This window comes from Coregonus lavaretus, assembly GCF_964263955.1.
Source record: "Coregonus lavaretus genome assembly, chromosome: 12".
Lineage (NCBI taxonomy): Eukaryota > Metazoa > Chordata > Actinopteri > Salmoniformes > Salmonidae > Coregonus > Coregonus lavaretus.
This window is the reverse complement of record NC_139999.1, coordinates 6442083-6459028: the sequence shown is the minus strand read 5'-3', so window position 1 is coordinate 6459028 and position 16946 is coordinate 6442083. Positions and strand designations below refer to the sequence as shown.

The 16946-nt window shown below is 44.8% G+C and overlaps 1 protein-coding gene across 3 annotated transcripts in view; it reads left to right on the top strand.

Annotated features, from left to right (window-relative positions):
* LOC311138953 (glutaminase kidney isoform, mitochondrial-like) overlaps nucleotides 1-16946 on the top strand; it is a 47077-nt gene that overhangs the window by 999 nt on the left and 29132 nt on the right. The window contains exons 3-7 of one of the 3 annotated variants that reach the window (XM_084173769.1): nucleotides 6658-6779; nucleotides 10551-10680; nucleotides 12445-12524; nucleotides 14505-14668; nucleotides 14875-14933. In XM_084173769.1, the coding sequence (XP_084029895.1) occupies nucleotides 6658-6779; nucleotides 10551-10680; nucleotides 12445-12524; nucleotides 14505-14668; nucleotides 14875-14933 (555 nt within the window). Of the gene's footprint in view, nucleotides 1-6643; nucleotides 6780-10550; nucleotides 10681-12444; nucleotides 12525-12645; nucleotides 12858-14504; nucleotides 14669-14874; nucleotides 14934-16946 lie in introns of those variants that run through there. The other 2 variants (XM_084173770.1, XM_084173771.1) reach the window with 2 other exon arrangements.

Sequence of the window (16946 nt, the reverse complement as noted above, 5' to 3'; positions counted from 1 at the left end):
ACCCCAGGTATGCTGGGTTCAAGAGTTATTGGAGACACCGAACTGCCACTGGCTGCACAGAACCAACTTTATTCGCTTTGGGGAAGTAGGTTAATTATGAGCAAGGGAAGGCAGGTGCAACAAGTGACCCGTTCGTCGATTGCATCCCTTGAGCAAGCTGACATGGTGTTCATTACATTGCAGTGCAGCCATTTAATAATAGTACAACTATATCAAGATTGTTTTTTTTTTTAGCACAATTACATTTCAAGACAGGCCAATTAGTTGAGTCCTTTAACTTTTTTTTATTAATAATCTGTATGTTATTGCATTTTCTAAATACTATTAGTAACTCAAACAATGGATACATTTAACTATTGCTGTTAATTGTCACTTTATTGCAAGAAACAGTGGGCAACAAAAGGGTGAATACAATCTGGCCTTAAATGGCCATGTGCTCTTATAATCAACACCCGGCACAGCCAGAAGGGGACTGGCCACCCCTCAGAGCCTGGTTCCTCGCTAGGTTTCTTGCTAGGTTCCTGCCTTTCTAGGGAGTTTTTCCTAGCCACCGTGCTTCTACATCTGCATTGCTTGCTGTTTGTGGTTTTAGGCTGGGTTTCTGTATAGCACTTTGTGACATCTGCTATTTATAAATCAATTTGATTGAATACACACAGAGGTGTATCGTGGAACAGTATTTCATTATGTTATTGTAATGAAATAGTCTCCATGCCTCCGTGCCTAATGGAGGACTGGAAGGAATGTGTCTGGTGAAGATCACAACACATCAGTCTAAAGATTACCCTGCATAGTTACTACAGAGACTAGATTAGGTTGTAAAGATTACCCTGCATAGTTACTACAGAGACTAGATTAGGTTGTAAAGATTACCCTGCATAGTTACTACAGAGACTAGATTAGGTTGTAAAGATTACCCTGCATAGTTACTACAGAGACTAGATTTGGTTGTAAAGATTACCCTGCATAGTTACTACAGAGACTAGATTAGGTTGTAAAGATTACCCTGCATAGTTACTACAGAGACTAGATTAGGTTGTAAATATTACCCTGCATAGTTACTACAGAGACTAGATTAGGTTGTAAAGATTACCCTGCATAGTTACTACAGAGACTAGATTAGGTTGTAAAGATTACCCTGCATAGTTACTACAGAGACTAGATTAGGTTGTAAAGATTACCCTGCATAGTTACTACAGAGACTAGATTAGGTTGTAAAGATTACCCTGCATAGTTACTACAGAGACTAGATTAGGTTGTAAAGATTACCCTGCATAGTTACTACAGAGACTAGATTAGGTTGTAAATATTACCCTGCATAGTTACTACAGAGACTAGATTAGGTTGTAAAGATTACCCTGCATAGTTACTACAGAGACTAGATTATGTTGTAAAGATTACCCTGCATAGTTACTACAGAGACTAGATTAGGTTGTAAATATTACCCTGCATAGTTACTACAGAGACTAGATTAGGTTGTAAAGATTACCCTGCATAGTTACTACAGAGACTAGATTAGGTTGTAAAGATTACCCTGCATAGTTACTACAGAGATTAGGTTGTAAAGATTACCCTGCATAGTTACTACAGAGACTAGATTAGGTTGTAAAGATTACCCTGCATAGTTACTACAGAGACTAGATTAGGTTGTAAAGATTACCCTGCATAGTTACTACAGAGACTAGATTAGGTTGTAAAGATTACCCTGCATAGTTACTACAGAGACTAGATTAGGTTGTAAAGATTACCCTGCATAGTTACTACAGAGATTAGGTTATAAAGATTACCCTGCATAGTTACTACAGAGACTAGATTAGGTTGTAAAGATTAGCCTGCATAGTTACTACAGAGACTAGATTAGGTTGTAAATATTACCCTGCATAGTTACTACAGAGACTAGATTAGGTTGTAAAGATTACCCTGCATAGTTACTACAGAGACTAGATTAGGTTGTAAATATTACCCTGCATAGTTACTACAGAGACTAGATTAGGTTGTAAAGATTACCCTGCATAGTTACTACAGAGACTAGATTAGGTTGTAAAGATTACCCTGCATAGTTACTACAGAGACTAGATTAGGTTGTAAAGATTACCCTGCATAGTTACTACAGAGATTAGGTTGTAAAGATTACCCTGCATAGTTACTACAGAGACTAGATTAGGTTGTAAAGATTAGCCTGCATAGTTACTACAGAGACTAGATTAGGTTGTAAATATTACCCTGCATAGTTACTACAGAGACTAGATTAGGTTGTAAAGATTACCCTGCATAGTTACTACAGAGACTAGATTAGGTTGTAAAGATTAGCCTGCATAGTTACTACAGAGACTAGATTAGGTTGTAAATATTACCCTGCATAGTTACTACAGAGACTAGATTAGGTTGTAAAGATTACCCTGCATAGTTACTACAGAGACTAGATTAGGTTGTAAATATTACCCTGCATAGTTACTACAGAGACTAGATTAGGTTGTAAAGATTACCCTGCATAGTTACTACAGAGACTAGATTAGGTTGTAAAGATTACCCTGCATAGTTACTACAGAGACTAGATTAGGTTGTAAAGATTACCCTGCATAGTTACTACAGAGATTAGGTTGTAAAGATTACCCTGCATAGTTACTACAGAGACTAGATTAGGTTGTAAAGATTAGCCTGCATAGTTACTACAGAGACTAGATTAGGTTGTAAATATTACCCTGCATAGTTACTACAGAGACTAGATTAGGTTGTAAAGATTACCCTGCATAGTTACTACAGAGACTAGATTAGGTTGTAAAGATTACCCTGCATAGTTACTACAGAGACTAGATTAGGTTGTAAAGATTACCCTGCATAGTTACTACAGAGACTAGATTAGGTTGTAAAGATTACCCTGCATAGTTACTACAGAGACTAGATTAGGTTGTAAAGATTACCCTGCATAGTTACTACAGAGACTAGATTAGGTTGTAAAGATTAGCCTGCATAGTTACTACAGAGACTAGATTAGGTTGTAAATATTACCCTGCATAGTTACTACAGAGACTAGATTAGGTTGTAAAGATTACCCTGCATAGTTACTACAGAGATTAGGTTGTAAAGATTACCCTGCATAGTTACTACAGAGACTAGATTAGGTTGTAAATATTACCCTGCATAGTTACTACAGAGACTAGATTAGGTTGTAAAGATTACCCTGCATAGTTACTACAGAGACTCGATTAGGTTGTAAAGATTACCCTGCATAGTTACTACAGAGACTAGATTAGGTTGTAAAGATTAGCCTGCATAGTTACTACAGAGACTAGATTAGGTTGTAAAGATTAGCTGTATAGTTACTACAGAGACTAGATTAGGTTGTAAAGATTACCCTGCATAGTTACTACAGAGACTAGATTAGGTTGTAAAGATTACCCTGCATAGTTACTACAGAGATTAGGTTGTAAAGATTACCCTGCATAGTTACTACAGAGACTAGATTAGGTTGTAAAGATTACCCTGCATAGTTACTACAGAGACTAGATTAGGTTGTAAAGATTACCCTGCATAGTTACTACAGAGACTAGATTAGGTTGTAAAGATTACCCTGCATAGTTACTACAGAGACTAGATTAGGTTGTAAAGATTACCCTGCATAGTTACTACAGAGACTAGATTAGGTTGTAAAGATTACCCTGCATAGTTACTACAGAGACTAGATTAGGTTGTAAAGATTACCCTGCATAGTTACTACAGAGACTAGATTAGGTTGTAAAGATTACCCTGCATAGTTACTACAGATACTAGATTAGGTTGTAAAGATTACCCTGCATAGTTACTACAGAGACTAGATTAGGTTGTAAAGATTACCCTGCATAGTTACTACAGAGACTAGATTAGGTTGTAAAGATTAGCCTGCATAGTTACTACAGAGACTAGATTAGGTTGTAAAGATTACCCTGCATAGTTACTACAGAGACTAGATTAGGTTGTAAAGATTACCCTGCATAGTTACTACAGAGACTAGATTAGGTTGTAAAGATTACCCTGCATAGTTACTACAGAGACTAGATTAGGTTGTAAAGATTACCCTGCATAGTTACTACAGAGACTAGATTAGGTTGTAAATATTACCCTGCATAGTTACTACAGAGACTAGATTAGGTTGTAAAGATTACCCTGCATAGTTACTACAGAGACTAGATTAGGTTGTAAAGATTACCCTGCATAGTTACTACAGAGACTAGATTAGGTTCTAAAGATTACCCTGCATAGTTACTACAGAGACTAGATTAGGTTGTAAAGATTACCCTGCATAGTTACTACAGAGACTCGATTAGGTTGTAAAGATTACCCTGCATAGTTACTACAGAGACTCGATTAGGTTGTATCATCAAGCAACAATAACATGGGGGTTTTGTCTTCCAACGTAATGCAATCACCACAAATTAACTGTAACTTGTTCAATTAAAGAATCAGTTGTATAGGATGTCAATACAGTGCATTCGGAAAGTACTCAGACCCCTTTACTTTTTCCACATTTTGTTAAGTTACAGCCTTATTCTAAAACTGATTAAATTGTTGTTTTTTCCTCATCAATCTACACACAATACCCCATAATGACAAAGCAAAAACTGGTTTTTAGAATTTCTTGAAAATGTATTAACAATTAAAAACGGAAATCTCACATTTACATAAGTATTCAGACCCTTTGCTCAGTACTTTGTTGAAGGACCTTTGGCAGTGATTACAGCCTCAAGTCTTCTTGGGTATGACGCTACAAGTTTGGCACACCTATATTTGGGGAGTTTCTCCCATTCTTCTCTGCAGATCCTCTCAAGCTCTGTCAGGTTGGATGGGGAGTGTCGCTGCACTGCTATTTTCAGGTCTCTCCAGAGATGTTGAAACGGGTTCAATAATAATAATAATAATAATAATATGCCATTTAGCAGACGCTTTTATCCAAAGCGACTTACAGTCATGTGTGAATACATTTTTACGTATGGGTGGTCCCGGGGATCGAACCCACTACCCTGGCGTTACAAGCGCCATGCTCTACCAGCTGAGCTACAGAGGACCACAAATACGGGCTCTGGCTGGGCCACTCAAGAACATTCAGAGACTTTTCCCGAAGCCACTCCTGCGTTGTCTTGGCTGTGTGCTTAGGGTCGTTGTCCTGTTGGAAGGTGAACCTTCGCCCCAGTCTGAGGTCCTGAGCGCTTTGGAGCAGGTTTTCAGCAAGGATCTCTCTGTACTTTGCTCCGTTCATCTTTCCCTCGATCCTGACTAGTCTCCTAGTCCCTGCCGCTGAAAAACTTCCCCACAGCTTGACGCTGCCACCACCATGCTTCACCGTAGGGATGGTGCCAGGTTTCCTCCAGACGTGACGCTTGGCATTCAGGCCAAAGAGTTCAATCTTGGTTTCTCATGGTCTGAGTGTCTTTAGGTGCCTTCTGGCAAACTCCAAGAGTGCTGTCATGTGCCTTTTACTGAGGAGTGGTTTCCATCTGGCCACTCTACCATAAAGGCCTGATTGGTGGAGTGCTGCAGAGATGGTTGACCTTCTGGAAGTTTCTCCCACCTCCACAGAGGAACTCTGGAGCTCTGTCAGAGTGACCATCGGGTTCTTGGTCACCTCCCTGACCAAGGCCCTTCTTCCCCGATTGCTCAGTTTGGCCGGGCGGCCAGCTCTAGGAAGAGTCTTGGTGGTTCCAAACTTCTTCCATGTAAGAATGATGGAGGCCACTGTGTTCTTGGGGCCCTTCAATGCTGCAGAAATGTTTTGGTACCCTTCCCCAGATCTGTGCCTCGACACAATCCTGTCTCGGAGCTCTATTGATAATTCCTTCGACATCATGGCTTGGTTTCTGCTCTGACATGCACTGTCAACTCTGGGACCTTATATAGACAGGTGAGTGCCTTTCCAAATCATGTCCAATCAATTGAATGTACCACAGGTGGACTCCAATCAAGTTGTAGAAACATCTCAAGGATGATCAATGGAAACAGGATGCACCTGAGCTCAATTTCGAGTCTCATAGCAAAGGGTCTGAATACTTATGTAAATAAGGTATTTCAGTTTTTTATTTGTAATACATTTCCAAGAATTTCTAAAAACCTGTTTTCACTTTGTCATTATGGGGGTGTTGTGTGTAGATTGATGAGGAAAATGTTTTATTTAATCCATTTTAGAATAAGGCTGTAAAAAGTCAAGGGGTCTGAATACTTTCCGAATGCACTTTAGATAGTCAAGGCTCTGATTTGATCTTTGTTTCATATTGCACCAACAGTACTGTGCTGTTTGAATCAAAACACTCGCAACAAGTGACTGAAAGCATACCCAAGCGAGCTTCACCCAGCTTAATTATAAAAATGAAGTGCTCAACTTGGAACAAGGCTCATCTCTGTCAGTGGGTCACAAGATGAGTTAAAGTTAGTTCCTATGACGTTAGTTCACATCCAAGTGCCTCTCATAACAGTATTAATAACTTTGTAAGGTGTATACTCGACAAGACGAGGCAGTTTTATTTACAGTACATTTTTTGTTTTGATGTTGCCATAATTCATTTCCTTTCTCCCTAACCAAACCCTTGTATAATATCTATGTTATTTTATTGCCTTTCATTGTATTGATTTGACCGTAAAGTGTCTTGCGGTTTTAAATGCGCTTTAAATAAAGTTTGATTTGATCAGGCTCTGAAGAGGACAGGTCTTAATACATCAGACCCCCGACTGAAGGACTGTATGGACAAGCTGCGCCGCTCCGTATCGGAATCTTTTCATGACGTCATGATGGACCGGGAACTCTTCCACAAGTGAGTCACCTATCTTGTCGGCTAGTTGGATCTAAGACCCTCCCCCTTAACCCAAGGTCTATCTGCCTCTCTACTTTACTTACGAGCACTTTCCCAACAATGCAGAGTTAAAAAGTAAGGAAATTAGCTAACAAAAATAGAAAATAGTAACACAATAAATAACGATTATTGTTACCCCCTCTACCTCTCTCTACCTCTCTCTAACCCTCTCTAACCCTCTCTAACCCCCTCTACCCCTCTCTAACCCTCTCTAACCCTCTCTACCCCTCTCTACCCCTCTCTACCCCTCTCTACCCCTCTCTACCCCTCTCTACCTCTCTCTACCGCTCTCTACCTCTCTCTGCCTCTCTCTAACCCTCTCTAACCCTCTCTAACCCTCTCTACCGCTCTCTACCTCTCTCTGCCTCTCTCTAACCCTCTCTAACCCTCTCTAACCCTCTCTAACCCTCTCTACCTCTCTCTACCTCTCTCTACCCCTCTCTACCCCTCTCTACCCCTCTCTAACCCTCTCTACCTCTCTCTAACCCTCTCTACCCCTCTCTACCTCTCTCTACCTCTCTCTACCCATCTCTACCCCTCTCTAACCCTCTCTAACCCTCTCTACCTCTCTCTAACCCTCTCTACCTCTCTCTACCTCTCTCTACCCCTCTACCCCTCTCTAACCCTCTCTACCTCTCTCTACCTCTCTCTACCCATCTCTACCCCTCTCTAACCCTCTCTAACCCTCTCTACCTCTCTCTAACCCTCTCTACCTCTCTCTACCTCTCTCTAACCCTCTCTAACCCTCTCTACCCCTCTCTACCCCTCTACCCCTCTCTACCCCTCTCTAACCCTCTCTACCTCTCTCTAACCCTCTCTACCCCTCTCTACCCCTCTCTACCTCTCTCTAACCCTCTCTACCTCTCTCTACCTCTCTCTAACCCTCTCTAACCCTCTCTACCCCTCTCTACCCCTCTACCCCTCTCTACCCCTCTCTAACCCTCTCTACCTCTCTCTAACCCTCTCTACCCCTCTCTAACCCTCTCTACCCCTCTCTACCCCTCTCTACCCCTCTCTACCTCTCTCTAACCCTCTCTACCTCTCTCTACCCCTCTCTACCCCTCTCTACCCCTCTCTAACCCTCTCTACCTCTCTCTAACCCTCTCTACCCCTCTCTACCTCTCTCTACCTCTCTCTAACCCTCTCTACCCCTCTCTACCCCTCTCTACCCCTCTCTACCCCTCTCTACCTCTCTCTACCGCTCTCTACCTCTCTCTGCCTCTCTCTAACCCTCTCTAACCCTCTCTAACCCTCTCTACCTCTCTCTACCTCTCTCTACCCCTCTCTACCCCTCTCTACCCCTCTCTAACCCTCTCTACCCCTCTCTACCCCTCTCTACCCCTCTCTAACCCTCTCTACCGCTCTCTACCTCTCTCTGCCTCTCTCTAACCCTCTCTAACCCTCTCTAACCCTCTCTACCGCTCTCTACCTCTCTCTGCCTCTCTCTAACCCTCTCTAACCCTCTCTAACCCTCTCTAACCCTCTCTACCTCTCTCTACCTCTCTCTACCCCTCTCTACCCCTCTCTACCCCTCTCTAACCCTCTCTACCTCTCTCTAACCCTCTCTACCCCTCTCTACCTCTCTCTACCTCTCTCTACCCATCTCTACCCCTCTCTAACCCTCTCTAACCCTCTCTACCTCTCTCTAACCCTCTCTACCTCTCTCTACCTCTCTCTACCCCTCTACCCCTCTCTAACCCTCTCTACCTCTCTCTACCTCTCTCTACCCATCTCTACCCCTCTCTAACCCTCTCTAACCCTCTCTACCTCTCTCTAACCCTCTCTACCTCTCTCTACCTCTCTCTAACCCTCTCTAACCCTCTCTACCCCTCTCTACCCCTCTACCCCTCTCTACCCCTCTCTAACCCTCTCTACCTCTCTCTAACCCTCTCTACCCCTCTCTACCCCTCTCTACCTCTCTCTAACCCTCTCTACCTCTCTCTACCTCTCTCTAACCCTCTCTAACCCTCTCTACCCCTCTCTACCCCTCTACCCCTCTCTACCCCTCTCTAACCCTCTCTACCTCTCTCTAACCCTCTCTACCCCTCTCTAACCCTCTCTACCCCTCTCTACCCCTCTCTACCCCTCTCTACCTCTCTCTAACCCTCTCTACCTCTCTCTACCCCTCTCTACCCCTCTCTACCCCTCTCTAACCCTCTCTACCTCTCTCTAACCCTCTCTACCCCTCTCTACCTCTCTCTACCTCTCTCTAACCCTCTCTACCCCTCTCTACCCCTCTCTACCCCTCTCTACCCCTCTCTACCTCTCTCTACCGCTCTCTACCTCTCTCTGCCTCTCTCTAACCCTCTCTAACCCTCTCTAACCCTCTCTACCTCTCTCTACCTCTCTCTACCCCTCTCTACCCCTCTCTACCCCTCTCTAACCCTCTCTACCCCTCTCTACCCCTCTCTACCCCTCTCTAACCCTCTCTACCTCTCTCTAACCCTCTCTAACCCTCTCTACCCCTCTCTACCCCTCTCTAACCCTCTCTACCTCTCTCTAACCCTCTCTAACCCTCTCTACCCCTCTCTAACCCTCTCTACCGCTCTCTACCCCTCTCTAACCCTCTCTACCCCTCTCTACCCCTCTCTAACCCTCTCTACCCCTCTCTACCGCTCTCTACCTCTCTCTGCCTCTCTAACACACATCACATTTCCGTCTCCTCTTACTGCGAAGTGCCATGCTGGAGAGTGGCTATAAATACCCTGACCCCTTCAGCATTCCACATTATTAATCCAGGGTTTGTTTTAGGTCTACATTATACTGTATTTCTCTCTGTCTGTCTCTTTTTGTATCACACACACACACACACACACACACACACACACACACAGACAGACAGACATTCAGCTCCTCTCTCGCTGTCATTTAATCTTCAATACATAGTCATGTTTAAGAGTTAGCAAGAGACAACAGCATGTGTGCTCTTAGTGCACTAGCCTGCATGAGGGCAGTAGGTGGGTAGTCTTGTTGGGGGCTACAGGGCAGGGAACGACTCGGATTGATAGATGCCAGCTGCCTTGGACCTTGGGGCCACACATACACACAGCCAAAATGAGAGACATTTAGACTAGTCATGCCCACACCATGACTCTGATTCATAACTATGGAGTCAGGAGTCAGTGTATGTTTACTTATTATCTTACTTATTTGATTCAAATTACAGTTGTGTACTGTCGCTTTAAGAAACTGCTATCAGTTTTTGTGAAAAGATAAGATTACTTTCCCGACGATTCCTTTGAGGCAGTACCGAGTGACACTTCCTAAGTGTTATGTGAGAATGTGAACTTTATTCTCTGTGACACACACAGATAATTATATTCCTTGTATCCTATTAACAGCCTCACTAATTCCTTATTATTTCCAACCCACCTCTTTGCTCACAACACAAAGACAAATGATAGGCCTTTAACTTTTCTCAACGTCTATGAGTAACCTACTGTGCAGAATTACCCAGCTAGCACATTGAGTTCCTTGGAGGTTGCTATTGGTTCTGGGAACGAAGCTATACGTTTCCGGTAAAACTGAACGTTTTGTAAACCTTCTGAGAAAGTAAGTGAAAAATGTGTCTGGTCTGGGAACGTACATTTTTAGGTTACCAGGGAGGTTTTACTGTGCTTCCCTCAGAATGACAGCCTACAGGGAGGAGGTGAGAGCCCTGGTGGGTATTCATTTCCTTATTTCAGTATTCTTGTTCTAATAAAGTGTTCTTGTTGTTGTACCAATCCTCAGGTGTGTTGGTGGGAACATAGTGCTTCTGATCCAGGCTTTCAGAAAGAAGTTCATCATCCCTGAGTTTGATTCCTTTGTAGCAAAGATAGATAAAATCTACGACACCGTCCAGAAAAACCATGACGGACATGTAAGTATATTTGTTTCCCGTGTACAGTAGTAGTTGTTTAACGTGTACAGTAGTAGTTGTTTAACGTGTACAGTAGTAGTTGTTTAACGTGTACAGTAGTAGTTGTTTAACGTGTACAGTAGTAGTTGCTTAACGTGTACAGTAGTAGTTGTTTAACGTGTACAGTAGTAGTTGTTTAACGTGTACAGTAGTAGTTGTTTAACGTGTACAGTAGTAGTTGCTTAACGTGTACAGTAGTAGTTGTTTAACGTGTACAGTAGTAGTTGCTTAACGTCTACAGTAGTAGTTGTTTAACGTGTACAGTAGTAGTTGTTTAACGTGTACAGTAGTAGTTGTTTAACGTGTACAGTAGTAGTTGTTTAACGTGTACAGTAGTAGTTGTTTAACGTGTACAGTAGTAGTTGTTTAACATGTACAGTAGTAGTTGTTTAACGTGAACAGTAGTAGTTGTTTAACGTGAACAGTAGTAGTTGTTTAACGTGTACAGTAGTAGTTGCTTAACGTGTACAGTAGTAGTTGTTTAACGTGTACAGTAGTAGTTGTTTAACGTGTACAGTAGTAGTTGTTTAACGTGTACAGTAGTAGTTGTTTAACGTGTACAGTAGTAGTTGTTTAACATGTACAGTAGTAGTTGTTTAACGTGTACAGTAGTAGTTGCTTAACGTGTACAGTAGTAGTTGTTTAACGTGTACAGTAGTAGTTGTTTAACGTGTACAGTAGTAGTTGTTTAACGTGTACAGTAGTAGCTGTTTAACGTGTACAGTAGTAGTTGTTTAACGTGTACAGTAGTAGTTGTTTAACGTGTACAGTAGTAGTTGTTTAACGTGAACAGTAGTAGCTGTTTAACGTGTACAGTAGTAGTTGTTTAATGTGTACAGTAGTAGTTGTTTAACGTGTACAGTAGTAGTTGTTTAACGTGTACAGTAGTAGTTGTTTAACGTGTAATTTATTTTGGCCCAATACATAGACATGGAACTCTGGTCACTTGAATAATGGAACACTGGTCACTTGAATAATGGAACACTGGTCACTTGAATAATGGAACACTGGTCACTTGAATAGTGGAACACTGGTCACTTGAATAATGGAACACTGGTCACTTGAATAATGGAACACTGGTCACTTGAATAATGGAACACTGGTCACTTGAATAATGGAACACTGGTCACTTGAATAATGGAACACTGGTCACTTGAATAGTGGAACACTGGTCACTTGAATAATGGAACACTGGTCACTTGAATAATGGAACACTGGTCACTTGAATAGTGGAACACTGGTCACTTGAATAATGGAACACTGGTCACTTGAATAATGGAACACTGGTCACTTTAATAATGGAACACTGGTCACTTGAATAATGGAAAACTGGTCACTTGAATAGTGGAACACTGGTCACTTTAATAATGGAACACTGATCACTTGAATAATGGAAAACTGGTCACTTGAATAGTGGAACACTGGTCACTTGAATAGTGGAACACTGGTCACTTTAATAGTGGAACACTGGTCACTTGAATAATGGAACACTGGTCACTTGAATAATGGAACACTGGTCACTTTAATAATGGAACACTGGTCACTTGAATAATGGAACACTGGTCATTTGAATAATGGAACACTGGTCACTTGAATAATGTCTACACACTGTATTCCAGACTCTGATATTGCTCATTCTGATATTGTATTGCTAGATATTACTGCACTGTTGGTGCTAGAAACATGCACCTGTTCTGATGGTATGTCTGAACTTCCTGGATCCAGGTAGCAGTCTACATTCCCCACCTGGCCAAGTTCAGTCCTGATCTCTGGGGTGTGTCTCTGTGTACTGTGGATGGACAGAGGTATGTACAACAGTCCTGATCTCTGGGGTGTGTCTCTGTGTACTGTGGATGGACAGAGGTATGTACAACAGTCCTGATCTCTGGGGTGTGTCTCTGTGTACTGTGGATGGACAGAGGTATGTACAACAGTCCTGATCTCTGGGGTGTGTCTCTGTGGATGGACAGAGGTATGTCAACAGTCCTGATCTCTGGGGTGTGTCTCTGTGGATGGACAGAGGTATGTACAACAGTCCTGATCTCTGGGGTGTGTCTCTGTGTACTGTGGATGTACAGAGGTATGTACAACAGTCCTGATCTCTGGGGTGTGTCTCTGTGTACTGTGGATGGACAGAGGTATGTATGGATGTCTGGCATATTAAAAGTAATTGAAAAACATAGCTGAATGTGAAATAGTGACTTATGCTGACAACTAGGGCTTCTCCTCCCTCCTCTCCCTCTCCTCCCCTGTGTTTCCCTGTCTCCTCCCTCCTCTACCTCTCCTCCCCTGTTTCCCTGTCTCCTCCCTCCTCTACCTCCTCTCCCTCTCCTCCCCTGTGTTTCCCTGTCTCCTCCCTCCTCTCCCTCTCCTCCCCTGTGTTTCCCTGTCTCCTCCCTGCTCTCCCTCTCCTCCCCTGTGTTTCCCTGTCTCCTCCCTCCTCTCCCTCTCCTCCCCTGTTTCCCTGTCTCCTCCCTCCTCTCCCTCTCCTCCCCTGTGTTTCCCTGTCTCCTCCCTCCTCTCCCTCTCCTCCCCTGTGTTTCCCTGTCTCCTCCCTCCTCTCCCTCTCCTCCCCTGTTTCCCTGTCTCCTCCCTCCTCTCCCTCTCCTCCCCTGTGTTTCCCTGTCTCCTCCCTCCTCTCCCTCTCCTCCCCTGTGTTTCCCTGTCTCCTTCCTCCTCTCCCTCTCCTCCCCTGTGTTTCCCTGTCTCCTCCCTCCTCTCCCTCCTCTCCCTCTCCTCCCCTGTGTTTCCATGTCTCCTCCCTCCTCTCCCTCTCCTCCCCTGTGTTTCCATGTCTCCTCCCTTCTCTCCCTCTCCTCCCCTGTGTTTCCCTGTCTCCTCCCTCCTCTCCCTATCCTCCCCTGTGTTTCCCTGTCTCCTCCCTACTCTCCCTTCTCCTTCCCTGTGTTTCCATGTCTCCTCCCTCCTCTCCCTCCCTCTTTCTTCTCTTGTGTTTCCCTGTCTCCTCCCTCCTCTCCCTCTCCTCCCCTGTGTTTCCCTGTCTCCTCCCTCCTCTCCCTCCTCTCCCTCTCCTCCCCTGTGTTCCCTGTCTCCTCCCTCCCTCTTTCTTCCCCTGTGTTTCCCTGTCTCCTCCCTCCTCTCCCTCTCCTCCCCTGTTTCCCTGTCTCCTCCCTCCTCTCCCTCTCCTCCCCTGTGTTTCCCTGTCTCCTCCCTCCTCTCCCTCTCCTCCCCTGTTTCCCTGTCTCCTCCCTCCTCTCCCTCTCCTCCCCTGTGTTTCCCTGTCTCCTCCCTCCTCTCCCTCTCCTCCCCTGTGTTTCCCTGTCTCCTCCCTCCTCTCCCTCTCCTCCCCTGTGTTTCCCTGTCTCCTCCCTCCTCTCCCTCTCCTCCCCTGTGTTTCCCTGTCTCCTCCCTCCTCTCCCTCTCCTCCCCTGTGTTTCCCTGTCTCCTCCCTCCTCTCCCTCTCCTCCCCTGTGTTTCCATGTCTCCTCCCTCCTCTCCCTCTCCTCCCCTGTGTTTCCCTGTCTCCTCCCTCCTCTCCCTCTCCTCCCCTATGTTTCCATGTCTCCTCCCTCCTCTCCCTCTCCTCCCCTGTGTTTCCCTGTCTCCTCCCTCCTCTCCCTCTCCTCCCCTGTGTTTCCATGTCTCCTCCCTCCTCTCCCTCTCCTCCCCTGTGTTTCCCTGTCTCCTCCCTCCTCTCCCTCTCCTCCCCTATGTTTCCATGTCTCCTCCCTCCTCTCCCTCTCCTCCCCTGTGTTTCCCTGTCTCCTCCCTCCTCTCCCTCTCCTCCCCTGTGTTTCCCTGTCTCCTCCCTCCTCTCCCCCCAGACACTCAGTAGGAGAAACCAAGCAGCCCTTCTGTCTCCAGTCGTGTGTGAAGCCTCTGGAGTATGCTGTGGCCATCCACGAGGCTGGGACAGAGAAGGTACACCGCTACGTAGGGATGGAGCCCAGTGGACTCAAGTTCAACAAGCTCTACCTGGATGAGGATGGTGGGTAAGGGAAGCCTTGCTGTATTGTATGGCTTTTTTTGTTTGTTTGGTGGAAGAATATGAGTTGATTTCTGTACAAGTTAAGGCCACGTGAGTTCAAGTTGACAAGATAGTTTATCTTCTACTTTCTACCAAAATACTAAAGCATCTACTTCTAGGAATATACTGTGTTAACTCTGTTTTAACCCTGATAATTGTGTGCCTAGACAAACCCCACAACCCCATGGTGAATGCTGGAGCCATTGTCATCAGTTCTCTTATCAAGGTAAATAGGCAAGACAGCCTGCAGACCACCGTATACATGGTATGAGTATATCCTGGCTGACTGAATCGTCCCGTAAAAACATCCCACCCTCGATGATGTGTCGGTGATATAAGTCACTGCTCAATGGTTTCTGAATCCACGTTTGTTGTAACCCAAGGACGGTTCAATGGTTTCTGAATCCACGTTTGTTGTAACCCAAGGACGGTTCAATGGTTTCTGAATCCACGTCTGTTGTAACCCAAGGACGGCTCAATGGTTTCTGAATCCACGTTTGTTGTAACCCAAGGACGGTTCAATGGTTTCTGAATCCACGTTTTGTTGAAACCCACGGACGGTTCAGTGTTTGACATGTAAAACAAATACAAACACAAAACCAAGATCCAGGTCACCCTGCCAGCCTTGGACCCAACACTGACCTAGTTTGGCTTTGGCCCTGACACATGCTTCTATCTGGTGCTAGTCTTGGGTTAAAATTGGAAATCTTTCAAACACAAAACATAAACATTTGCTTTAGGCTGCCAGGTGGGCGGGCTGTGCTCTTCTCTGACTTTTCTATTGGTCCCATTGCAACAGTCAAGCTCAGTCAAACACAGCTAAAGTATTTGAAATTATTTCGAACAGTATTTGAACCCGGGTCTATCTGGCATGGCTGTAGATAGTAGTCACATGTACAGCAGTGTCGTCAGTGGTGTCGTCAGTAGTGTCGTCAGTGGTGTCGTCAGTACTGTCGTCAGTAGTGTAGTCAGTAGTGTAGTCAGTGGTCTCGTCAGTAGTCTCGTCAGTAGTGTCGTCAGTGGTGTCGTCAGTGGTGTCGTCAGTGGTTTCGTCAGTGGTGTCGTCAGTACGTCAGTAGTGTCGTCATTAGGGTTGTCAGTAGTGTTGTCAGTAGTGTCGTCAGTAGTGTCGTCAGTGGTGTAGTCAGTGGTGTCAGTGGTGTCGTCAGTAGTGTCGTCAGTAATGTAGTCAGTAGTGTTGTCAGTAGTATCGTCAGTGGTGTCATCAGTAGTGTCGTCAGTAGTGTCGTCAGTGGTGTCGTCAGTAGTGTCAGTGGTGTCGTCAGTAGTGCCGTCAGTACATCAGTAGTGTCGTCAGTAGTGTAGTCAGTAGTGTCGTCATTAGGGTAGTCAGTAGTGTCGTCAGTAGTGTCGTCAGTTGTGTCGTCAGTAGTGTAGTCAGTTGTGTCGTCAGTAGTGTAGTCAGTAGTGTCGTCGTCAGTGGTTTCGTCAGTGGTGTCGTCAGTTGTGTCGTCAGTACGTCAGTAGTGTCGTCATTAGGGTTGTCAGTAGTGTTGTCAGTAGTGTCGTCAGTAGTGTCGTCAGTGGTGTAGTCAGTGGTGTCGGCAGTAGTGTCGGCAGTAGTGTCAGTGGTGTCGTCAGTAGTGCCGTCAGTACATCAGTAGTGTCGTCAGTAGTGTAGTCAGTAGTGTCGTCATTAGGGTAGTCAGTAGTGTCGTCATTAGGGTAGTCAGTAGTGTCGTCAGTAGTGTCGTCAGTAGTGTCGTCAGTAGTGTCGTCAGTTGTGTCGTCAGTAGTGTAGTCAGTACATCAGTAGTGTCGTCATTAGGGTAGTCAGTAGTGTCGTCATTAGGGTAGTCAGTAGTGTTGTCAGTAGTGTCGTCAGTACATCAGTAGTGTCGTCATTAGGGTAGTCAGTAGTGTCGTCATTAGGGTAGTCAGTAGTGTCGTCAGTTGTGTCGTCAGTAGTGTAGTCAGTAGTGTAGTCAGTAGTGTCGTCAGTAGGGTCGTCAGTGGTGTAGTCAGTGGTGTCGTCAGTAGGGTAGTCAGTAGTGTCGTCATTAGGGTAGTCAGTAGTGTCGTCAGTTGTGTCGTCAGTAGTGTAGTCAGTTGTGTAGTCAGTAGTGTCGTCAGTAGGGTCGTCAGTAGTGTCGTCAGTAGTGTATTCAGTAGGGTAGTCAGTAGGGTAGTCAGTAGTGCCGTCAGTAGTGTTGTGTGTTCTTAACGCTTTGAACCTGGTTGTGCCAGCTTTACTGCTCTCCTCTCCCCCTCACACCGT